Source organism: Rhipicephalus sanguineus, chromosome 3, assembly GCF_013339695.2.
Source record: "Rhipicephalus sanguineus isolate Rsan-2018 chromosome 3, BIME_Rsan_1.4, whole genome shotgun sequence".
Classification (NCBI taxonomy): Eukaryota; Metazoa; Arthropoda; class Arachnida; order Ixodida; family Ixodidae; genus Rhipicephalus; species Rhipicephalus sanguineus.
This window is the reverse complement of record NC_051178.1, coordinates 191360122-191385838: the sequence shown is the minus strand read 5'-3', so window position 1 is coordinate 191385838 and position 25717 is coordinate 191360122. Positions and strand designations below refer to the sequence as shown.

Sequence of the window (25717 nt, the reverse complement as noted above, 5' to 3'; positions counted from 1 at the left end):
AATTGGTATCTTGCGACGTGACTGTGTGACGAACATAAATAACACGAGTTAACATGAAAATCATGACACGCATGTCATGCACAGCATGACTTACGTGCCACGCTCATGGTGCGCTGGCGGCCGTTCGCTAGCTTTATATACACCAAAATTGGTATCTTGTGACGTGAACGTGTAACGAACATAAATAACACGAGATAACATGAAAATCATGACACGCATGTCACGTACAGCATGACTTACGTGCCACGCTCATGGGGTGCTGGCGGCCGTTTCGCTAGCTTGATCTACCCCGAAATTGGTATTGCGCGACGTGACTATGTGACGAACATAATAACACGAGTTAACATGAAAATAATGACACGCATGTCATGTACAACATGACTTACGTGCCACGCTCATGGGGTGCTGGCGGCCGTTTCGCTAGCTTGATATACACCAAAATTGGTATCTTGCGATGTGACCGTGTGAGGAACATAAATAACACGAGTTAACATGAAAATCATGACACGTATGTCATGTACAGCATGACTTACGTGCCGCGCTCATGGGGTGCTGGCGGCCGTTTCTCTAGCTTGATCGACCCCGAAGTTGGTATTGCGCGACGTTACTGTGTGACGAACCTAAATAATAGGAGTTAACATGAAAACCATGACACGCATTTTCCTCAATGACATACAAGACGATGTATGCAGCTCTTTGCTGGCTGCTTCGCATTACATCGATTCCCACAATGCGTGGGATCTGCCGGCTTTTTTTTTTCCTGGTGCCACCACCACTGCTTCTTTGCGCACTCATCTGTGTTTCGTGATATTCCCCGCCGCTTTGTTGTTTCCTGCGTCCCTTGTGTAGACCACAGGCGTGGGCATGTGCAGCTGTTTTACGGCGCCATTTGATGACGCGTTGGCGTAGCACTGTGCAGCACTTGCGAAATTGCTCGTGTACGTAGCACGCTTACGTACGTCTGTATGCCAAGTTAAGCATCACTTATGTGGCCTGCAGCTGCATACAACAGGAAACGGATTGAATGAGAGGAACGTTGATGGCGTAGAGCACACGTGGAGGCGGTGATACGCGATTCAAGTATTCACGCACGATCAAAGCGGAATCAGTTCGGCCGGTCAACACGTGCTTTGACGTCCGTGCTTGAGTACGTCACTCAGTATATAGAGCAAGACCTGCATGCGCAATGGTGTGCGTCCTTCGGCGTAAGCTGCTAGTGACGTCACAGAAGACGCCTGCAGCGTGCGTCCTTTATAGGAGCTTGCGAGGGATAACACGCTGGCCTTCGTCGAGATTAATCACTGGTATTGATCTCTTCCCGGCGAGGCCTCGGATCTTTGTTTTGACTTGTCTCTTGTGCGGCTAGCTGTGTGTATGCGTTTCCGTTGTGCGAGGGAGCGAGAATATATCGTCGAATCCACGTGGGGGCACCGCGCATACCACCGACGCATGCAGCTTGGCATTATCGCGATCTGCCCTCGCCTCGCTTTGTCGCTCGCTCTTCACTGCGGATGATCTAACGCTCACGACGGTGGCTGGAGTATATATAAGCAGGATGCAGACCCGTCGTCATTATGATATATTTACGGCGGACCTTGCGCGGCGTTATGTGATAAAGCGTCATTGTTCTTTCTTTCTTTTCTTCTTTTCGTTGTTTAATTTTCGCGCACGCTATATTTGAGGACGTCCCGAACGAAGGACTTCTCGGCGACCGGCGCTCGACGCAAAGTGATGACACCAACGATACCTACCTGCCGCTGACGGCGTCGCGAGAGATGTTTGTCTGCATCTCGGAGTCCGGGGAAAATACCGACTCGTTTCTTCTTTCTTCGTCTCCTTCGTTCTAGTCGGCGTGCTTCTTATCAGGCACTCCTTTTTTTTTCCCCTTTCTTTTTGTGTGACAAACTGCAGGCCAATTTCTCGCCACTAACGCGCACGCCGCGAATATTGGCCAGCGACGCGTGCACCGTCGGTGGAACGACGAGGTTCTTGGGAAACTCAACGGTTTCCCCGCCAGGCTGTAGTGCTGGTCTTGTGGAATTAAGAGTGGAATGAGTTTGCTGCGTGGCTCGCATAGCGATGGGGAGAGTCCCAGAGGGTGCGCCCGTGCAATTTGCGACCGCCGGCCAGCCGCATGTTCTTATGGGATGGAGTGACGCGGTGGTGGTGGTGTAATCTCTTGCGTGTGCCGAGGCAACTAGGTATCGCATTTGTATGTGGGCGTGACTCGCCTTGTGTACAACACACACACGTGTGTGTGTGTTTCTGAAATATCAAGAAACTGCATCTTGCGTGTTGCAAAGGCGTAGTAAGCTTGGAAAGCATGATAGAAATGAAAAAAAAAAAAAAATCCGTGGTTCTGCCACCTTTGTGTTTCTGAAACATCACCCGATAACGCCATGAACTGTGACTAGCACAGCTACGTCTACAGCCGCAGAATTGGGCGTTTATCGGGAATGGGGAGTTACATTGTTGCAAGAAACGAATATTATGTTCAGCCTATGAAGTGCTTGTTACCTGCCTATCTGCACGAAAAGGAACAATATATATATATATATATATATATATATATATATATATATATATATATATATATATATATATATATATATATATATATATATATATATATATATATATATATATATATATATATATATACATGTGACGATACTTCGAAATATATTACGTAAGACTGACGTGGTACGAAATTGGCAACACTGGAGAGCTACAGGACGAAGAATGGGCCTACAGAGTTCATTAGATTGTAGGATATAAACAAATTATATACGGAATGATTCTTCCTGCATCAAGGTCGAGCAACAACAACAACGATAATAATAATAGTAGTCATTCGATGATAGGCCCAATCGTACTAGGAACTGTATTATTTAGCCCGCACTGTCATTCTCCATCATTGTCACTAGTGGCGCTTTCTCGGACTTTATAAACACACGGCTGGCGATTCGCGTCTAACATTGTTTGCATGGGCTGGCGAGCGTTGCTGTTTACCCAGAACACAATGAAGGCCGAGCTCGCGCCGTCGAAACCGGTCTGGATTCACGCTGACTTGAAGGAGCGCTTCGGCCTCACTTCATTTTATTTTATTTACCTCATTTTCGCTCTCGCATCTACACGCTTGACTCCACCTTTAGTTTCTCTTATACCCTATACATACACCGACCGTATATTTGCGTACCGAGTCCCGCAATCTTCGTAAACATATACGCTGCCTCTTCGATGTCGTTGTTTGCTTATTGCGAAATCCTTCGCGCTAGCTGGACTCTCATACATGATTGAATCCATCAATGGCAAAACCGTACGACTCCATACGGCAGTCACGACCATTTGTCCGTAACGTGGACATAGCTCACAGCCGCATCATCGATCACGGGTCTGAACGACTGAAAACGTCGGCGAGGACAAACATGTGTATGAGTAGCATTCGTTGCTGGGCTGTTCATACTGATCGAACAACCGTGAAACTACGGTTACTTAGCGCAAGACAAAGAAGTGGGTAGGGGCACAAGTATAAGAACCATAGTCTTTATGGGTTGTTCAAAACATCGGGCGCGGCGCATTTTTCTTGTCGCATTTATTTGTTTATGTACACAACGTACACAGATAAACATCAGCTGTGTGCTTTAGCCTGTTCCGTTTCTTCGGTACAACACAATTGCGTGTACGATCGCATTTGCCATATTCACGATTACGTGTGCATGTGGGATACGTAATTCCCCCTGGCCACCCTGTGCGCACGCCTGCGCCTGTGTGTGCAAGCGTGGTCCCTGCAGGAGCACTGGCCACGCCAAAGGTCCTCCTCTCCGCGCGTCCCAACCGTCAGTGGGATAGTCTATATATGTACACTCACATGCATATAGTTGTATACTCCTCTGTTGGCGAAAGCGCGTCCTTGGACGTTGTCCACCGGTGTCCTTGCCACCCGCGCTACGTGACCGCCGCTGTGTCCACACGCAAACACACCCTTTTTGTAACCGGGCTGACCACCGCTGGACACGCTCACCCCCCATTGGCGCCCTTCAACCGCGGTGCCCTGCGCGGCGGCCTTTTCCGCTACAAGGCGAGCGGCTCTAGCAATTACGCCATGGAACTTTCAACGCGCCACTTAATGCGAGGCGTTCCTTCTGTTGTGTTTTCGCCTCCTTTCGTTTCACACGGAGTCCGCTTTGGCTTCACCGACTTCCTCTTGATAAGTAATACAGCGTCGTTCGTATAACGCTCTCCCTTAGCCTTTCTCTCCCGCGCACACTACGGAATCGTCTCTCGTGGTATCGCTTGTTCCGATGATGGTGGGAAGGGCGAGAGACTGATCCATGCTGTGCTTTCGGAGCACGTTAAAGAACCCCTATTGGTTAGAATCGACCTGGATGTGTCCTCTGTGTATCTGTCGTAGCCCTGCGTTGCTTTGGTACGTTGAACTCTAAACAGTCCATCTCGCAATCAACGAATCAATCACGGCGGTGCGGTGGCATACTTTCGACGCTGATATGTCCTTGTCAGAGCAAATAAGCGCGGACACGGAGAAGCATTACGCATGTTGTCAAAACCGCGTCTGTCCATTCCTGCCAGTTTAATTTTGTTCGTTTGCTATCGTACGTTAATTACTTTCTTGTCTGTTTATTTTTATTTTATTTTTTATTATTATTATTTCGGGGGGGGGGGGGGCTTTGCTTTGTCCGTGTTGTTTTGCGCTACGTTTAATAATGGATTACACGTTTTGATAGCATAGCGACCGTGACTTCTCTGCGTCATTTCTATTTCAGTTATTCCTCAGGTGTTGCAGTTTTATGCTGTCCGCTTTTTAATCCTCCTGGCTTGCACCAAAAGCTACATCATTCGCGCAGAACGTTATTTCGATTCTAGGCCGGTCATCTGCGAGGCCAAGGCACTTATTACGATATTCGAATCACGTTATCTCTTTGGCATGCACGTCACCCGTGGCATCGTTTCAAGGGAAAGAGATGGCAACCAGCTTACAGCGCCTTCCGAATAGAGCTACTCTGTCTCCGAGTTATTAGCTTGTAAGTGTAGCATTTGCCATGTGTTGTCGTGAGGATGTAAACCGAGCCTCAAAAAGGTTTTGGGCTTTCCCTTTTTTGTGCTAATTTTAGAATCCTGCATCTCTCCCGTTGGGCCAACAACTGCTCGTTATAGAAGTGGGGGAGCTTTGTATTTCCACGGCCGCTACATTTTATGTAGCGGCCGTGGTATTTCCAAGGTAAACAAAACATAAACGATGATAGTGTTACTCTTATAAGCGTCTCAAACAGCCAAACGATGACGTAATCCCTATTAACCATACAGTGAGGCATGAATTTTTCAGAAAAGTATTGAGGATTTTCGTTGAATATACGTTTGTGTTGCTCGTCTTCTGTAGCGAGCCCCGAATCAGTCACAATGGGCCACCTTTGATTACTATCTGCGTATCTGATAGCGTTGTCCACCCACTGTGACTGTGGGCCTACAGACTACGTGACTGCCTGCTTTCTTTGAGCAATGTACTTTCGCCTGACCAACTTGATTCTGCGGCTACACTATTCATTCAGTTAGCCTCAGCCTGCGGACACGACATATTAATAGATGTTTAAGTGTTTAGATATGGTTAGTTCATGGTCCCCTGTTTTACACAGTTCTGCCTATTTAACGAAGTGTAATTGCCTCCGACATTGTTAGATATGGTGGAAGTGTGCCCTTCGAGTGGATTATGTTCGGTTTAAAATTCTGTTGTCAGTCATTTTCCCTTCCTTTAGTCGCGTATGATGCCACTTTGCCTTTAAAATAGCATTTTTCGGCTTTTCCGGACCGCTCTCCCGATACGATGAAAACGTGAAAGATGTTCCTTTGCTAGAGTCAGGAAATCGACACAGATGTTAAGAAGAAAGCCGAAAGTTTAATATAGTCTGACGCGTACTTGGATTTCGTGTGCGAGACTGTCATGCATGGTTGAGTACTGTCAGAAAATGTTATCAGCATTTTTTATGGAGCCGCCCTAGTTGGGCAACGAGTTATGCAAATAACTTTCGGCCGTATAGAGGTGTCTCTTCTGCTGTTCGTTGAAAATATTGAGTTGGCATTCTATCGAGGGAGAAGTCTCGTATTACATTTACTGCACCAAGATTGATAAGCGCTATAGCTCGAAACTTTGTTAATGGATTAGTAGATTAGGAAGAGTTCAGCGGTTTGCTTAGAAATTTTCTATTTATTTATTTTTCGTTTGTGTGTTGTCGTGGAGAGTGTTCGAATTTGGCGCTGCTCGCTTCAGGAACTCGAGTTATCCGCTCGCGCCCCAGATGGCGCTACGTGTCTGCGCTTTCGCGATATTTTTTTTCTAACCCGCCAGCTTCGTTCTCGGTCGCCCCCACCTCCCCTCCCACCACCGCCCACTGCGTCCATCTCGGCTTAGGATCCACTGCGGCGTAAGATTTTAGCCCAGTCCCAGTCGTGCTGTAACGGTACGCACGGTGCCTGCAAGTTTGTTTCATTCAGTGCGTGGTGACATTCGATCAGTGTGCGGCGGCGGGAGCGATCTCGAAGCCGCGCCGTTTCCCGTTCACATCCTCGGCGGCACGCTGTGCTTTCGGTGCGAGCAGCCTGCTGCTACAACGGGTTGTGAAAGCGAGTGCGCCTCCCCGTGTACCACGGGCTCTGGCCCGCGTCTTCGCTGACATGATGCTGGGCGGTCGATCGCCGCAACGCTGCCGAGCCACGCACTAGACTGTCCGGCCACCGCGTGCTGTTGCTAGTGTGCCGCCCTTTCACGCCCTGCGTCAGTGGACTTCGGCCGCTGCTCCACAGCCTGTCTCCGTGTGCCGCCGTGTGTCTCGCCATGAAGAAGCTGGCCAAGGCGCCTTCTTCGCGGTCTCTGCCCCGTGCGGACGGCATCTTCTCCAAGATGCGCCGTCTGCGAAGCCACACGCTTCCGTCGCGGCTCACCCAGGTGGCAACGGCCAAGCGGGTAGCCATCGCGGTGAGCAAATACCCCGTTAATCGAAAAGTACTGCAGATTGGGCAATTTGGTGCATCGTAATCTCTTATTGCTATAACGCAGCTCAGTTTGGGTTTGATGGAAAGAGACAATAGGAAGGAAGGAAATGACAGGTAACCGTTAGTCGCTCCGCACGAGGTTTTACGCATGCTCTCGGGGCAGCACGCTCGGAGATAAGCCCCCGCTCTGTTGACGGATGATGTGTGTGTTTACGTTGCACGCCCGAGCGAGCCCGCTGATCCGTGCGGCTGCGTCTCATTTGGTGCGGCTCTCTCTTCCGCTTGATTTGGCAGCGGCTGTCAACTGACTGCCGGCAGTGGTGCAGTACGTATTTGAAACGATGCAGGGCTTCGTATGTTTTCCTCGCAAGTGAATGTCACGGCGCACGACTGCATTTCGTGGGTTGTGGTTTTTCAGCGGAGCTTCTTTAATGGTCGAGGCGGTATAACCGCTACCCCTACTTGTTATTGTTTTTCTTGGCACAGTCCGAGCATACTTGTTTCTGATGCAACGTATGGGGCGCCTGGCGTGCTACTGCTAAACACGCGCGCCTATACGCACGGTATTATTAGGATAAAAAAAAAAAGAAGACTGCTTATCCTAACGCGCGATGGCTGGCAATTTTGGCAGCAAGTGTTACGCATTGACAATTATCGATATATACTGTGGGCGCACCACGGACTGCATTTTTTTTTCTTTTCTTTTTTAAGAAGCCTGTATAACGCTGGTAGCATTAGTCCAGCGGTTGGCTTATGCTTCGTATGCGATATCGATCTAGCATTCTTGTACTCAATGGAGCTGTCACTTGTCCACTTTTTTCTTTTTTTTTCTCGGTTAGCGCTGTATATTGACATTCTGTCCAGTACGCTTGTTGAAACGCATATATTTGTTTCAGACGATGATTTAAGCGTGCTCGAAAGTTGCGCGTAGCAGCGTTCAAGCTGCATTGATTAAAGTACAACAACACGCGCGACAGCTTATTGATCACTGTTAAAAACAAAATTTGCCGTCGGTTCGTGCGGCGCATCAGCAACGCCTGGCGATGCCCGTTAGCTTTCGTCATCCTGTCAGCGCCTTTATTCTCTTCCAGAAAAAGATGAGCGAACTTTGCTGTCAACGCCCATCGTGTGCCGTGAATCCTAGAATATCGTTCGTGATGGAGTGCGACAGCTGCTGCAACTTGCGTGCACTTTACAACGCTGTTTCAGCGAGAGCGGTAAACCGCATCACGCGCGCTGTCTGCGTCTAATGTGCACTGGCCGTTATCGTTTCCGAGAACAGACGATCACGCTTTTATGTTTACTATATTCGTAAAGATGCCAGCGAGTTCTGCCTGTTGCCTTTTGCACGGTTTTTTCCGGGGAACACTCAATAACTTCTATTCGAGCGGCGTGGCTCAACTTGTCACAACATCGCCTCAAAACTTGTCAAAACATGCGATCTGCGATAATTCATTCGATACCCAGACGTTGGCTCGTCTAGTTTCATCACGTGCGTGCAGCCTGTAGGTTTGACAAACGCTCAGCTTTAGGCAGCGCAGTAAAGTGTAGACACAAGAAAAACGCTAAACCAACTGTCCAACTAGCTGAATTAAGAAATAACCGAAGTTATAGTTCAAATGACTGTTCCAACTAGCCACTGCATGGCGTAGCCAGGAAAAAAAAAAAGGGGGGGGGGGGGGAGGGGAGGGGTCGGGGGGCTTCAAACTCTCGAAATTGCTCAATTTTGCGTGCGTATATGTACACACACCAGAGGCGTAGGCAGAAATTTTTTCGGGGCGGGGGGAGCACGCCTTTTATCGGACGTGGGTTCTGGGCGTGTGATCGAGTGCCATTTCGTGCTCTGTAACACATGGCAGAAAAAAATTTCGGGGGGGGGGGGGGGGGCTGGCTACGCCACTGACACACACGGACCCGCCACGGTGGTCTGGTGGTTATGACGCTCGATTGCTGACGCGAAGGTCGCGGGATCGAATCCCGACCGCGGCGGCCGCATTTCGATGGAAGCGAAATACCAGAGGCCTGCAGTGTGCTTGCTTAGATTTAGGCGCATGGGTGCTTCAAGGGTGCTTGAAAGCCCCCCCCCCCCCCCCCCCCCGAATAACAATTTCTGGCTACGCCGCTGCAACTAGCCCAGCAACACGTTCTGCTTTAGCTGGTACCACAACCCTCACCCATACAAGCAGCTGGCGTACGCGAGCTCACTCCAGCATATAGCGCCCGTATATATACGTCGTGTTGTTACGACAACCTATCGCAGCAGTTTGACCCATCTGCTGCTGCTGCTCGTAGTTACGCAAGCGATGCTGCGATGCGCGCATGGGCTCTTCGTGGCACGGCGGCGGCCTTCGGAGGCTGAAGTCCCGAGTCTCGTTGGTTCGATCCGGCGTCGTCGTATCTGGCACGTCGTGGGTAGCGCGCGGCCATCGATCGCGCCGTTCGCGGTGGCGGCAGTGCCCTTGGGTCGACACCCGATCTCGGCGAAGCGCTCTCTCACATGCCCGTCCGGCACGCCGAGTCACAAACAGATCGTTAGGACGACGCTGCTGTTGCTTCCACGTGCCGCGAGCGCTTTTCTTGCCCATCTTTTCCAGATAACAGCGATGTGACGCTTCCTTCTGTGGAAACTAAACGTATCCCATTTTAATCTCTACTTTAACGAATATTCGTAAAGTAACTTAAAAAAAGAATATGTTGAAATCTAACGTATCTATTCAAAATTGGTCTGGTCACACTAATACAGCCGTCTCGTCTGCTTGCGCACTCGCACAATAATTGCAATATTTTGTTGATATATTGTCTATTTCCTTTTATTTTTTTTTTTCAAGCATTCAAGTTATCATCGAAATGTTAACGTATGAGGTCTTGGCCAAGCGCCTGCAGAGTGGGTATGTGTCATAGTGTTGAGGATACTCACAAACAAACATTCCCTGCGCGCTGGCTTTCGATGTATCGGCTTTTGTACGAGAAGCTGAAGTGTCGTTATCGCGTAATAACACGCGCTCTAACTTCTCGCCTTCGTTTTCTTCCTCTCCCTCTAGCTTTCATTCCCCACGAATTGGGTCCCTTCTTGTGCCAGCTGTCGAAGGCACAGCATGCCAAGCGATATCCCGAAGCGAGGCATTTGGTGAAGCGAGTGTACGAATGGTTCTTTCCGTTTTTGCTTCGTCTCTTTAGCTTAGTAGTCGCGGAGGCGTTATCGGAAAGCAAGGCGTGGCGTGCTGTAGTATAAATGGTGTCGGTCGCGTTTGGATCGGTTTTCCCGCCGCTGTCGCGGGCGTCGGATCGGAATGTCGATCGGTCGTGGGTTATAGTTGCGTTCTACAGCTGCAGTGAAATGCCGGCGCTATATAGATCGAAACGACCACGTCGTCCGCTTCGAAACGGAGTGAACTCAACAAAGAGGACAGCGGTGCTGCAGGGGTATACGATGCGCGCGTCGACGTATTTATGGTAACTCACGTTCGATGCAATTCCGATAGCGCTTGTTGCCAGGCCCACTGTCACAAGCAACATTATAATCGAAAAAAAATAGACGATTGTCGAAAAAAAAAAAGAATTGCATCTAGATATCATGGATGACTGTCGCTCTACGCTTAATAATGGGGATGTTAATCTCTTTTCCCTGCAGCACAGGACACAAACGATCATATTCAAAGTGTAAATAAACGAAAAGGCAAACTGCATACGAGGTTTTGAGGGTGGTATGAAAGTTCATTGCAGTGACGCCACTCAACTTCCTGCGACGTTCGAGCTCTCCATGTATGCACCTTTTCATCGAAGGCTGCCTGGTTGCCGTCGTAATCCCCTTTGGGCCTTGGTAAATATGCGTTAACCCCACAAAATGTACTGTGGCACGGGGGTACAAAGGCCGACGTACGCTGACGTCGCTGCTTCGGCAAGCAGCGACGACAGCGTACGTCGGCCTTTGTACCCCCGTGCCACAGTACAGAAACGAGGTGCTCCCCCTCCGTTGAAAAGGTCTATCAAGAGAGCTAATTAAGCTGACCCGGCGACATCTGAACTGCGTCGTGACTGCTTAGGAAATACTTTGCCGGTATTTGCGATCTGCGAAGTGGCCGGCAGAAACTAGCCAGGTAGATCCCGGACGTGTTTACTAATCTTTCCAGTAGGTGATTTCAGTCTGCTTGCGACAACTATGAGCGCCATTTTCGAAGCGGTAAACATAACTAAAGAAGCGTGACATTAATTTCTTCCGCTCCGCTGAGCCGAGAAAGAGCGCCCAGGCGAGCTAGAGCTGAGGACTACCGCGTCTCGGGCCTTTTAACCCGATAGGGTTAAAGAGCTCGATACGCAGATGTTCCGGTGTCGGCGTCGTTGGTTGTGAGCAAAAAATCAGCGTTGTCCGTGACCGTAAAATCAAGACGCAAATAAAATAAAAAAATAAAATCTTCGGTTCTAGTAAGAATCGAACCCAGGCCTTCTGCGTGGCAAGCAGGTGTTCTGTCACAGAGCCACGCCATTGCTTGAAATTGCTTCGAAAAAAATAAAAACGCTATATGATTATTACGTAGTGGGAGGAGTTTCCTTAACGCATGTAATATTGCGTGACAGAAGCATAGAATCGCGCCAGGCGTCAAAACATGTGAATTGCGCAACGAGTGGGTGTTTAATGTCCAACCCATTACAAAACGCTCAGACATATTTAGTCATCATCAGCAGCAAAAACATCGACAAAGTGAGCAGCTTGGTAGGTCCGCGTGTTGCCTTACGGACGCATAGTGGGCCCTTCGCTGACTCGCAAAAGGAAGAATTATGGCGTAGCGGGCACTTAACAACTGTACTTGCAACAGGCATTATAGAATAGTTTAAAACGGCCAATGTTACGCGTACAGACGTTCGTTTCCTTGTGACACGGTTGAGGCATGCGCCGAGAACCGAATCCATGCTAGCGATTGTCAAGGCGATGGGGGCTTGATTACGCTATCGCGTTGTACTCTGTAAGGCGAAACTTAAGCGTCCTCCAAGTTTTTTTTCTCTACTGGCACGTTTAAGCTTTTAGCGAGCACTGGTAGTTCGTGAACTTTCTTTTTTTTTCCCCGTTTTCAGTGGTTCCATTGTCTTAGCAACACACTTCTGTGAGCTTCAAGTTACCGGTCTTTGTCCCCGAGTGCGTGCGTCGCTCGCTTTGAGGCGTTTATCGAAGCTTGCTTCTCCACAAGGAGAGAGATTATGAGGAGAAGCTAGCTTTACTCCCTCGGCGTTGCAGGCCGAGTGCATTCGAACTTCTACGTGAGTGCGAACTTGAGAAGTAACCTGCCCACCTAAAGAAGTTGAACCATGGCTAACGGACAACACAGTCCATAAGTAGATGTTGCCGTATATACCTATATGCTTGTATTTAATTTCATTTCTATGTTCGGCTGAGTGGCAGCACTTTAGCAAACAGCCGTGCTGGCGTAGCGGCCGTGGTGTCGCGGTGCTGAGGTGGTCCTGGGTTCGATTGCCGGCCACGCTGACTGCTTTTTGATGAGGGAGAAATGAAAAAAAAAAAAGAAAAGAGAACCTATCTCTTCATATTCAGGTGTTCGTTAAAGGCGGTCGAAATTAATCCGGAGTGCCCGACTGCAGCGCGCCTCACAATTATACCTAGTTCTAGCTCGTAAAACCCCGTGGCATATTTTTTTATTCAAAATCGAAAAGTAAAGAAAAAAAGAATACACCGTGTTCAAGCCCATATACACGCATGTATGCGAGCTGCTTTCGTGTTTGGGCTTTCATGTCGTGCATATGCACGTAAAATGGACAAGTGCGTGCGCGCGCGCGCGCGCGCGCGCGCGCGCGTGTGTGTGTGTGTGTGTGTGTGTGTGTGTGTGTGTGTGTGTGTGTGTGTGTGTGTGTGTGTGTGTGTGTGTGTGTGTGTGTGTGTGTGTGTGTGTGTGTGTTTGTGTGAGATAGAGAGATAGGGTGAGTGAGTGGAACATTTCTTTCCCTTTTCCTTTTCTCCCCATGCATGGAGGGAATGATCTTGTGCCGTCACTATATATAATCGGCGCCTTCTGATAGGGCTAATGAATATTCATTGTTTATTTCCTGGCTGCTGCGTAACTGTATAGCCTACTCTAAGTTCTCACACTTGTGCGGCAAATTGCTTATGCCTGAATATTATTCAGCTGTTTCTTCTCCTGTGATGTTTCTTTTGTTGTACTCATTGAAGCATCTCCTTTACTCATGCTCATACCAGGGACACCACCGAGAACATTGTAATGAGTGTGTTCTCAATGATTTGTCTGTCAAGTATCGATGTTGTGAAATGCTAATAACTGAAGTTGTGCTCTGTTATGTTAAATTTGTTACAACGACGTGCCTGTTATCATTTAATCGCTGACGTACGCTTCTTGTCTTTACAGCTTCCTCATGCGGACTCTCTCTGTGATAAGATAGACATCGAGGATTTGGGTGAGTGCTTGCCGTGTCTCCGCCTCGCTCTATCTTTGCACTTCAATACCATTGATATATAGTACACTCTGGTCCAGCTTTCCATACTTTAGCTCTCTCTAGTCGGGTACAAGCTTTAGAAATCTGCGCCAGATTCCTCCTCAAAGTCGGATGCACACAAGCCTGCACCAATGGGCGCGCATTCCAGACTGACGTCATGAGTCGGACGGCCGGTGACCCCGCCTTCCGAGAACATCGCCGTGTTTATGATCGGGATCATCTGGGCGGGATCCCTTTGGACTTCTTGTGTTGTACCCGACTATAGATTTGTTTAATGAAGTAATGTGCTCGAACGACAAAATTGATTTGAATTACAGCTTTAATAGCATTCTGGATCCGTATACGATGGGGAACGATCCCCATATGTCGAAATGAAGTGTTTCCTTCACATATTTCCAAGTGAACACTACTCTCCAATACATAAAATGTGGGTTCTTCTTTCACTTAGAAAAATGGCTAACTACAAATATTCAGCAGTCACGTTAACCTGTCCAAAGCCTTCACGTTAGCAATACTAGTTCCTCCACCCTTCCCAATCTGTTTCCTAAAAGATAAGCTGAAAAAAAAAAAGAATGAAAGCGCCGGTGAATGCTAGACATCTGTCCTATTATTATTTTTCGTTAATTAGGCCCAAGCTCGATTACGTCGATGTTGCCTGGGACCTCTTTGCTCAGTGTAACAAGAAGAGCAATGAATGAATACGAAAATCCGCTTACTCATTCGTGCATAAGAAAATTTTCGATTTTTTAAATTTCCGACTGAGCTAGCAGAATCAATTACATTCCGTTGCTGGTATTACGCAGAAGAGAAAATGCAGCTGCAATTGATCTCTCGACTAGTAACAAACATTCGACCCATCACTGTTATAATACAACTAATGACGAGGCATATGCGAGACACTACCATGTAATTTCGCAAACTTCCAACGTTACCGAAACGTGTATCCCCCCTTTTTTTTGTTCGTTTTTTTGCTGGCTTTTGCTGATTGAAATTTCTAGATTCAATCACTGAAGTTTTGCATCACAGCACGGAATTCTGTGACGATCGCACTTCCAATTCTGAATTTTCTTTGTGTTCATATGTGGTCTGCATTATTCTTTCGAACTTTCGCCTTTCGTGCGCATGAAGCCAGAGTACGTAGTAATAAGTAACCTTGCAATGTCGCTATGTTCGTTCTGCAAACGTAAGTTATTTGAGCACATTCTCAAGTTCCACTTCAGCAGCTTCGTATCTGCATTTCCTTAATTGTTCATGCTGTCTTTGCTGCCTCTGGGCACTCAGGGCTGGGACCCATCGCAAAAGAACGATTCTTTTTTTTTTTCGTACAAGATTGGTCAAGGCTCGCGCTTACGTCACAAAAGGGGGACGTGCGCATCAACCAGCAGTGGCGCGCAGCATATATATGTTGGTTCGTGTTTAGAACAGGTACGACATCCCGACCCAGCCTGGTTCCGAAAAATCCCAGCCGAAACTTTGAGCAATATGGAAGCACGTATTAATGAAAATTAGCAGGATTTATTATTATATCTCGTTACAGAACAGCCGTAACAGTGCTTATCTTCATAACTTAGTACCAGATTTTTTTTAATGTTACCTGTACGCACGTTGCTTGGAATGTCTAAGCAGTTAGTGTTGAGACGTATGTTTTGCACAGACCTATTGTAGATTTACACAAACTATCTTGGCTTAGATTCGCCCCCTTATCCCTCTCCCCCAGTGCAGGGTAGCAGACCGGACGTGCGTCTGGTTAACCTCCCTGTCTTTCCTTGCTTCTCTCTCTCTCTATCTATCGTAGAAGTGCACGTAAAATGTTTGCGGCGCACTTTACGTTTCATTTTTGCTTTGGTTTCTAATATGATGAAGTCGTCTAAGGTTAGCAGCAGTGTCATGTCGTACCGGCGGCATTCATCAGGTAGTGTTATCACAGATGCATGTAACAGAGATAGCATCGCAAAAATAGTTTATCGAGCTATTTACTAAAGGGAAACGTGCTGCTTTGAAACAGAATACATAAAAATAAGATCAACTCATTTTAAGAACTTGCCGCATGTTGTATGCGTATAGTACATCGCCGTATTCAGTTCCGGGTACGATTGCATTTTTATTATTATTTATTTATGGCTCAGAAAGCTGACCGAAGCTGTAGTTGATGAAAGTGGGGCTGCTAGCGGTGAAATAGAGCAAAGAAAAGGAATGTCATCTTTTCGTTGGTTCACAACACTCCGTAGAGAATTCAAATGTTTAAATCGCGAACGTTCTTCTTTCGGCTTAGCGTGCCACCGATTTGATGCGCATGCGCTTTAGCAAGGGCTGTAAAAAACATATCCACTCAAACCTCGATATAACGAACACGGATATAACGAATTATCGGTTATAACGAAGTAAATGACGGCTAGTCTTGTCACATACACAATGTCACAAATATACATTTTTAACGAATTTTCGGATATAACGAACTTATTTTCGTGTCGGATGACTTTGTTATAATGAGGTTTGAGTGTACATGTAAATTCTGAGAACGTGTTGATAGAATTTTTTTTTTTCAGTTTGAGAGCTTACTCAGCATTTTTATGACATATATTTCGTTCGAAGCGTCGTGGTTGAAGCCAACAGACAGCCACTTCTGTTGCGACAGTAACAGAGATTAACAAAATATTTACATGCAGAATGACGTCCCAGGGTGCGTTGGTATCTCCCGCTATTGCAGCGGTAATTTGTTATGATGTGCACTTAACTCGTATTCTGTCTTATCTCTTTCTTGTGCTGCAGGTGAAGATGAAAACATGCTGTTTGTAAAGTTTTTCAAGTATTACCGCTGCTACGATCTCATTCCTGTCAGTGCCAAACTTGTTGTTTTCGACACAGAACTGCTGGTAAGATTTTTTTTTTTCTTGGCGGGAGTGTGCGTGTGGAAACTTCCTGCCCTAATTTTGCCTGTGTTGCCTTTGCTTGTGCGACTTCAAAGAGTGCATATAAACCTATCTGTAACGAGGCCGTGTGATTTCACATGTTTCCTGCCGTTACACTTGTACCCACATGGCCTACATCAAAATACGTGTTTTCTGAGTGATATTACAACTGCACACTGTCTACCTGATTTCATAGTAATTACCGCGGGGCTCATTCGAACCACCGATAGCTAAAACCTCCTCAACATCGTAACGTTAAGAATTTCGCTTAAGAATTTCGCGTTAAGAATTGTGCAAGTTTTGTTCCATACACTCCAAACGATTGCATTTAAATGTGTATGGTTACGTGCTCCTCAAGCACTCCACTCGTTCATTATGAAGAAACTAGTCTGCAGGAAAGCTTTGCGATCACTTTTCTTGAAGAACCCCACTAAACGAAGGGTTTTTCCGGTTATGTAAACAGCGGTCACGCGCAACGTGTGCTGAATGATTCGATTCGCTTCGATGAATACGCTGAGATCTTGAGCGGTGACCTTGCTATTTCCGTGCCCTTTTAACGTCATCCGAAATTTTTAAAGAGGTGTCCCAACGGAAACAGGATGCCGCACATGCGAAATTGACTAATCATGTTCCGCTAAAGAAACACCAACGGCAAATATTAAGCTGAGCTAGATTGAAATATTAGGCTTGTGTAGTAACCAACAGGCCATTCTTGGCGAGAGAAGAGCGTTTGTAATCGAGAAAACGACGAAATTGAGAAATTGGAGGGGCGCCCCCTGTCATGCTCTGTGACACTGTATCTGTGAGTACCTGGATTAATGACGTGGGATCATCTGTTTCGATTACTCAATTACTGCTACGACTTACCGATAAAAAGGTAAACCACATAAATTATGGCAATAAACGTGCAGCAAGCTAGGGTTGTTACTAGATATTACGTAGGCCGTGGAGGTCTAGGACGCCCGCTGGTTCGCGAAAATCGGCAGCCGAGATGCTGACGCCAAGTCCTTCATCCGGGCGGCCATTCAGATTGAGCAGCGGCTCCAGGGACTTTCGGTGCCTGTTTTCAACGCAAAAATTTCGTTTATTGGTGCGCAGAAAACTGTGATGGACTCCAGCGCAGGTAAACAGTCAATCTAACCAAACTTGGCATTTTACTTAAATGTTTAAGGTGTCGTAAAACAGTTTAGTCCGGCCGCATCGCGCTTGGCGTCGGCCTGGCTCGTGGCGTATTTATTTATTTATTCATTTTATTTATTTACGGAATTCACTTATTTTTCGCTATATATCAAGAGCGAACGAACATGCGAAAACATTGGCCCCAGCATGGTGACGTCGGCGCATCGCGCTCAAGAGCTGCGTGCCCCGTGCGCCCCATATTCGCTATGTTCGCTACGCTGCTTTCGTAAAGCGCCCGTCACTGTCATACGTCAGCTTCAAAGAAGGAGATGACAAATAAACATCGCTAGATTCCGCTGCCGCCTGTCAGCGTGCGGGAGCTCGTCGCTGCTTCCGCTTCTTTCATGATTGCCCGGTAATGAACGCCAGCAGCGCTGACGGCGACGGGGTATTTTTCTTTTTTGATTGTTTCCGCGTAGGTCGCTATCGCGGCAGATGCCGAATTTCTTGACACGTGCGAGCGGTAACTTCCGTTGCATCTATTTATGGGAAATTCTACAAATCGCATCGGCGCGCCCCGGTGCGCCGTTTTAGCCAATCATCGCAGCGCCCGCGCACTGCTATGATTGGGCGAAGCGGCGATGATTTGGACGAATTGGTGCTCGTCAGAAATAATGTAAGCTAGCGGCGCCATGCGGACGAGCATCTCGCGGTAACACCTTGAGAGAGATAAGAAACGACGTAGAAATTAGTTTTCGCGTTGCACTTAACTCGAAAACATGCTCGACAATGCCAAAACTAAAGCCTGCTAGCGCTGCCGATTGCAGATGTTGCCTCCGTGATCGGAGGCCATATTGCGCTAATTGCCGGATCTTGGAGGCCATACTTCAGGCCAACACGGTTGAATCCTCCGTAGCGCGAAGCGTAAACTTAGTTTGCAAAAGCCAAGGATGGGATTACAGTTACAAAATTTATTGTTAGCTTACAGCAGGCTGAGTTAGAATTGATGTCTGTGCTCCCCTTAGGGCATGTTGGGAGCTTGTAACTGAAGCTCTGCTGATGTGGTTGCGCTGAGTAAAAGGCACAAAAAACAATCTGCAAAGAAAACTGGACTGGTTGCGCACTACCTATCGAGTTCTTTGTTTGTGCTTCGTGCCTTTCGCTCACCGCAACCACATTAGAATGCCGTACCAACTAGCACAAGTTCAAGCTTTGCTGAACTGAAGGTCAGAGGTGGGGAGAGGGGTTATGGGGGTGGTCAGAAATGTGCTGTCGCCCCTCCCTAAACTGACGACTCTGACCTACAGTTACTATATAAGGTTTTTACGGACAGAATTTGGAGGTATAAACTATTTGCTTCAGTTTTATTAAATTTTTTCTCATTCCTCTTAATAACAGTAAACGTCTTTGTGACATAAAGTTTATACCCTATACAGTTTGTTCCTGGCGGTCAGGGGCGTAGCCAAGGGGGTGAGGTTTCAACCCCCCCCCCCCCCCCAAATTTTCAATTTTGCTTGTGTATATATACACACACATACATACGCACGCATGAGCATGCATAAAGCATGGTTGAACCCCCCCCTCCCCCTAAAAAAAAGTTTGTCCATACCCCTGCAGTCTACTTCAAGTTTTGTGTTCTACAGCAGATATTTATCTTTATATTAAAGCTTGAGCTGCTTTTCTTGTCAATTTCGGCACAGATGGAATCGCCTGATGTGCAATGCCGATGACATGTGCCATGTATCATCGGTCATGGTAGACATTTTAACATATATGTATTTTTTTACATTTTGTATCTCCTTGTGAGGGAACACTTTGGGTACACTCTCTCTACCTTGCTGGTGCTGCCTGTGGTATGAGTATCACTTAAATGAGGTATGCCATTTCTGCTAATGAGAGTTGATTCTTAATGGACGCTCCAGTTTTAAAGCCACTGAAAAATAATGGCAGTTGGTAAAGCATCCGGCTGGTCTCTAGAACACCTTGTAGTCTGAGTGCCATGCTTGTGTGGTTGTACCAGTGAGTGCCAGAAATTCGCCGAAGCATGGGAAGCCGCTGCTGTGATGTTTCTGAAGCGTGTAGTCTACGGCTTGAAACCAGCTGAGGGCCATGCAACATCACTTACGTGTAGGCATTCCATCTATTGCTTCATTCCACATGCATGTCTTACAAAGGTTCTTTTTTTTTTCTTTTTCTTTTTTTTTCCAGGTAAAGAAAGCCTTCTTTGCCCTTGTGAGCAATGGTGTGAGAGCAGCTCCTCTCTGGGACAGCGCCAAGCAGGAGTTTATCGGTGAGTCTCTCATCCAGACGTTAAGGGAAACTTTAGAATATGCAAAAAATACTTGTACTAAATTATGAAAACACTGTCTCATGTATCTGCCATCAGAATGCTGTAGCCATTCAACGAAAATTGTCAAATATCTACTATAGTAAAATCTCGTTAACTCGGATTTCACGAGACCGAAAAGAATGTCCGAATTAACCGAATGCCAAATTATCGAAATACCAAGAAAAAAATGAACAAATGTCTGTTACATCAATACACTTTCATTTTCTTGGTGAATACGTAAATCCTGCACTTATTCTGCATAAGCGCAATGCAAAAGCTACAATTTTCATCATCCTGAGACTTCGTTCTCAGTGTGAGCACGGCGCCAGACTCGTGCATTTAATTAGGCGAAAACGTGTTCTGCACCCCTCCCTTATTATGTAGCGTCACCACCACCACATGCATGTGACGATAGTTCTTTCACAGATAAAATGGCCGGCAACTGATAGTTCGTCCATCATGATGTAGAAAACGGGTTTTATGCCAGCATACCGACCGTGGCTGAAAGCTCTTCATTTTCAACAGCTTCCGCCATGTTTGAGTTTTGTGACATTGCGTGTGTGTTGCATCAAGTTCAAACGAAGCTGCTGAGTGCTGCACCCGCATGTGGACAAAACAGTAGTTGCCAACAGATGAAGATATCGATCCAGACAGCGCCGCCTCGTTTCGGTTGTCTGCGAATGCTGTTTTCACTCTTTTGCATCGCACATTTGTGGCGCTTCGCGCTTGGTGCGCTGCGAGGATCGTCCGAATTAACAGGGTTGCAACAAAATGTGTCCGAATTAACCATTATGATGCCATTAAACAATGCATATGCTTGCGAGGACCAGGGAACACGTGCGAATTATCCGATTTTCCGAATTAATGACGGTCGAATTAACACGCTTCTACTGTATATTATACACGCTGCCTTGCTGCTCCGTTGCACACTTGGAAAGTTACACGGGCTTCTTAATGCACCCCCTGTGAATCGATGTTGAGAACATGCGTGGGGTGGCCTCGTTAATCTTTCAAAAGTGTGCCTTTGCAGTCTCATAGAACGTGTGCAGCATCGTCAAGTTCACCGATTTGGCTAACCTACATTTCGTTTCCGTATAAAAGGTGGTGGCTATAACTCTGTAGTCTTTAGAAGTATGAAGAGCATCGCTTTGCAGTAGCAGCGGCAAAGTTGGTCTTGATTGTGCCTCTGTTTACAGCCACTCTGTTTATAGCTGTTTACCAGCTGTCTTGCCTTTGTAAAATGAGTGATGTCGAAGGTTGGGCTGGTTGGTTCTTCATGATCCAAAGTGTAATAGCACAACTTAAGACGAGGGCAGAAGTCTGATTAAAAACAAGAACAACCCTTTTCTTCTGTTTGGCTTTCCTTCTAGTCCCTGTTCGCGCTAGTATTGCATTTCAGATCATGTAGGGAGATTCCTTTACATATACAGTCCACCTGAGGAATGCCATCAATGCAGCGACAAGCTTGCTATGTGCCAGGTCAATATCAGCCCTGCATTGTCATACTTAACATACGCGCTGTGCTGTTTCGGTACGTTGAAATTCTTATTAAGCTTGAGAAACATGACACGTATTAGTAGTGTTCTTTATGCACTGGGAAGAGTTTTCTATCATTACTGCTACTAACGAGTTGATAATTACCATTGTAATTAAGGTACAACTTAAATTACACTCTGCCATCATTTTTTGTGAAAGGTGACTCTCCATATCACGAAATAAATGTGAATGTTCGCATTTTTATTAACGTAGACCTTTGTTTCGGCATTACAGGGTTAAAAGTAATGCACACCTTATGGTATTGATAAATAATTAATGAGATGGAAGCATTAAAAAAAAAAAGAAAAGAAGATTACACACGTAGTTACATATTTTTTTCATTAGAACCCACGTGTTGGTTATTGAAGTTCATCTCAACAAGATGTGACAGAGAACAGAATGTGGCTGTTGGAATTTAACCCTTTGAGGGTCGAATTTTTTCGCGAAATCCAGTCCAAAAATGTGTAATTTTTTTATTGCTGAAATAAATTCTTCAGACGATTCTATTTAAGAAAAAAATTGTCTAAAATTTTTTTTCGTGACCGTAAAGTGACAAAAAAATCAGTTTTGTTGCTACATACATATGGTTTATTCGTAGTAAAATCAAGCAGAATCCTAAAAAAAAGAAGCTTCACAGTTTTTTATGAATAAAATTATGCATTGTATTAAACATAGCTCACAAACATACAGAAATAAGCGTACCAGACTACGTTTCCGGTTAAAAACGCTCGTGCTCAACACTAAAAACTTTTCAGCGTGTGATAGTCTTTGAAGCATGGCTCCCCGCGCACGCGTTTCAGATGTCGCTTCTTGATCGTCATCGGAGTCCGAACTCGTCAAAACTCCTCGTCTGACGAACTGAAATCCAATGAATCAGATTCTGATCGGCAATTGGGGAATAGTCCGCATCGGAAGAATCGCTGCTCGACTCACCGGCAGCAGCGCAACCGACGCGCGCTTCCATAGCGTGAGCGAACTGCGTTAGTGAGCGCACGGAAGAAAACTCTATGGTTCTGCGCCCGTCCGGAAAGCAAAACGAGTGAAAAAGCTACAGTAATACTTCGTCTTATCGCCAACAAGACGTAGTTAGTTTTTCCGAGAACCCAAAACAGGAAACGCAATCACGGCGGCGTCGTTTGTGTAATTTAGCGCCGCGCGGAAACAGATGTAATCGCGCGCCGGAGTGCAATAAATGAGATAGTAACAAGCGGTCACCCTTTGAGAGATTAGAAACCAAACAGCCATCCGCTCTGCGGGCGCAAGAAGCGAAAACCACCCGAAGGACGAAACCGAAACGAGCCGGACCGCGTGCGCGCGTTTCTGATGCGAGACTACAAGCCGCCGCGCCTCTTTGCAAAGAAAACAAAAAAAGACGGAGAGACATTGGCGCATTAAAAAAATTACACGAATTCCCGAAGCGTGGCAGCACATTCCAAGCAAGAGAAAAGGGAGAAGGCGCGCGTTTGAAACCAAACCGCGCCGCGGGCGCTCTCGGTTGCGCAAGTGATAGCCGGCGCGCGGCGCGCCATTTTGCGAAGCATAAAAAAGCAACAACGGAGAGACATCGGCGCATGAAAAAAATTCCACGTATTCCGAAGCGTGGCAGCACATGCCAAGCAAGAGAAATCATCGAAAAAGGCGCGCACTTTAAACCAGCTGCACCGCGAACGCGCTCGGGTGGGCAAGCGATAGGCGGCGCGCCGTTTTGGGAAGCGAAAAAAAAATACAACGGAGAGACATCGGCGCATGAAAAAAATTCCACATATTCCCGAAGTGTTGAAGCACAGGCCAAACAAAAGAAATGATCGAAAAAGGCGCGCGTTTTAAAAATAAACGCTATGCCGTACATGTACGACGAAAACCCTTTGGTACCAGGAAGCTTCTGCCGTACATGTACGGCGAAAACCCTGAAGGGGTTAATAGTAATTGAATAGTAATGTCATCAGAAAAAGGGGAGAGAATGCAATGACAAATAGTTTATAGGCCAATTCTGGATAGCTATCGCTTTGCTTTTGCGAATGGATGCTACCTAGCAAATGTCTCTTTATGCTGGTGTAACTACGAACGCAGTTGTTTGGCTCTGGCATGCAGCATATTATTTGCAGAATGCTACTTCTCACTCGTGCTGATAAATGACATTTTGCTTGTCATTTTGTGTGCAGGGATGCTGACTATCACAGACTTTATTTACATTCTGAGGAACTACTACAAGTCTCCCTTGGTAAGTTCTGTGACTGGTTTTCTTGAAAGTTTCTCTTTTCTGAATACATTGGAAACTGACACTTAAAATTCACTGCAGGTGCGAATGGATGAACTGGAGGAACAAAAGATCAAAGCATGGAGAAGTAAGTCACATCAGACATCTTTACCTTACTACAACGTTTTCAAATTGAAATTGAAATACCTGAAGGTTTCACTGGCACATTAAAAAGTGAATGCACATTTTTGCAGCTATATCTGTTACTACACTTATACACAAGTTTAAAGATACTTCTCTTTTTCTTTACAGAAGTCCTCAATGACACCTCAAGGCCATTGGTGCACATTGGACCTGATGCAAGGTGGGTTTGACATTCCAGAGCACTAAACTTACCGCATGCTTACCGACTGCCAAACATCTGCTAACACATACGACTGGAATTTAGTTTGCTTTTTCTGAACATGAGCGTGACGTGCTCTGAAAGAGCTGCTGTGACCTTTAGGAGTTATTACAGCTTAGAAGCCAGTGGTAGCTGCCTTGAAATGAGATGCTACAGTTTGGATGTTTTTGCAGGGCTGTCTACCTTGCTGCTTCTTTTTTTTTCCCATTTCTGTTAGTCTGGAACAAATATCATTATAATTCATTCTGCTTGCCATTTTATTCAAGACAGTCTGAGAATTTGATATTACAAAAGCAATTGACTTCTCGTGCCTTTTTTCTTGTTCTTCATCTTGAATCTTTAGTCTTGTGCAAATAATTACACTCGTTTGAATGATCACCGTCAATTTGGGATCATTGAAACGGCAGATTGCAGAAATCTTCCTCGTGCACTTTTAGTAAAAGCGAAGTCTATCTTGTGGGATATTTCGGAGTGAATATATCTTGACTAGCGCCTGTCAAGAATTCTTACGGTAATTCAAGCACTGACAGGTGTTAATTCTGTAATGGTATGTGCGTCCTCATGTAAAAGTAAAATTTCTGATAGTCTGTGAATATTTTAGGAACATGATTGTGTCCTAACAAATTCAATACCAAATATGTGCTCACTTATAAACAAATGTCTGCTTTGGGTTTATTTACATAATTTTATGCACGTGCGTAATGCTGTTCAGAACATGACAACAGATTAATTGAGGAGCTTATAAAGCTCTCCACATTTTTCAGCTACCTAACGCACTATCACAATAAAAGTAGTGATAAATGAGAACACCTTGCCATATGCACATAGTGTTGAGCTCGCTCGAGGATCCAAGTGTCACTCAATAATACTACAGCCTTGCATGTTTGTTTGAAGGGATGCATCTAAGATTGAAAAGACGGGTCAATTAAATTCTATTTGCTTTAAATGAGACAATATCATAGAATGTTTAATGGTAAAGAAGTTACTGTGCACAAGCTCTCTAAGAAACTTCTGTACAATAACTAACAAGTTTCCTAAGACTTGAAAAAGTGTTATTCCTTATATCCAAACTCAAGCAACAGTTTTGTGCAGCAAATTTTTAATCAAATACAATTCAAACAGTAAGGACCGTCAGATTTATATTCAAAATATTAGATATTCATACACCTCAATGTAAATAAATGAAGGTAGTAAGAATTGAATAATTAGTTATGGACACCGTTATTTGTGCGAAAGAAGGTGCATTTGCCTCCTTTAGTTATCAGCCTGTTGTAGCTTAAGGGCATTACCAATCATTGCCAAATTATCCTCATTAAAAATTTAATGTAATTCATTAATGATTCGCTATATTACAACATTGTAGCATTAGACAGCTTACTGACAGATTAGATCTGGCATCAAGGAAATGGTTATGTGTTCTTTTTTCTAGATGTGTGCCAGTACTCACAGTCATTCCTTGTTTTATTTCGCAGCTTGTGCGATGCGATCACAACACTCATTCACAACAAGGTGCACCGACTGCCGGTCATCGACCCACAAACGGGCAACGTACTCTACGTTCTGACACACAAGAGGATTCTTCGCTTCCTTTTCCTTTATGTGAGTATTCACGAGAAGGTGAAGAGCCATTCTCGATTGCCACTCTTCAGCACTTACAAGCTTGCTGTTCCAACTGAAGTTGGCCTGAATCTAAATATTTTTTGTTAAGCCTCCCATATCCTTTTATATGATGTCACAGGATGTGATAGGAGCAAACCGAG

General features: G+C 45.8%; 1 protein-coding gene across 1 annotated transcript in view; it reads left to right on the top strand.

Moving 5' to 3' along the window:
- The window catches only part of LOC119387921 (5'-AMP-activated protein kinase subunit gamma-2), a gene marked incomplete in the record, with an annotated part of 450148 nt that overhangs the window by 414753 nt on the left and 9678 nt on the right, over nt 1-25717 (top strand). The window contains 7 exon segments of the mRNA XM_037655495.2: nt 13377-13425; nt 16234-16337; nt 19701-19782; nt 23520-23578; nt 23657-23702; nt 23867-23918; nt 25430-25556. Coding sequence (XP_037511423.1) covers nt 13377-13425; nt 16234-16337; nt 19701-19782; nt 23520-23578; nt 23657-23702; nt 23867-23918; nt 25430-25556 — 519 coding nt within the window.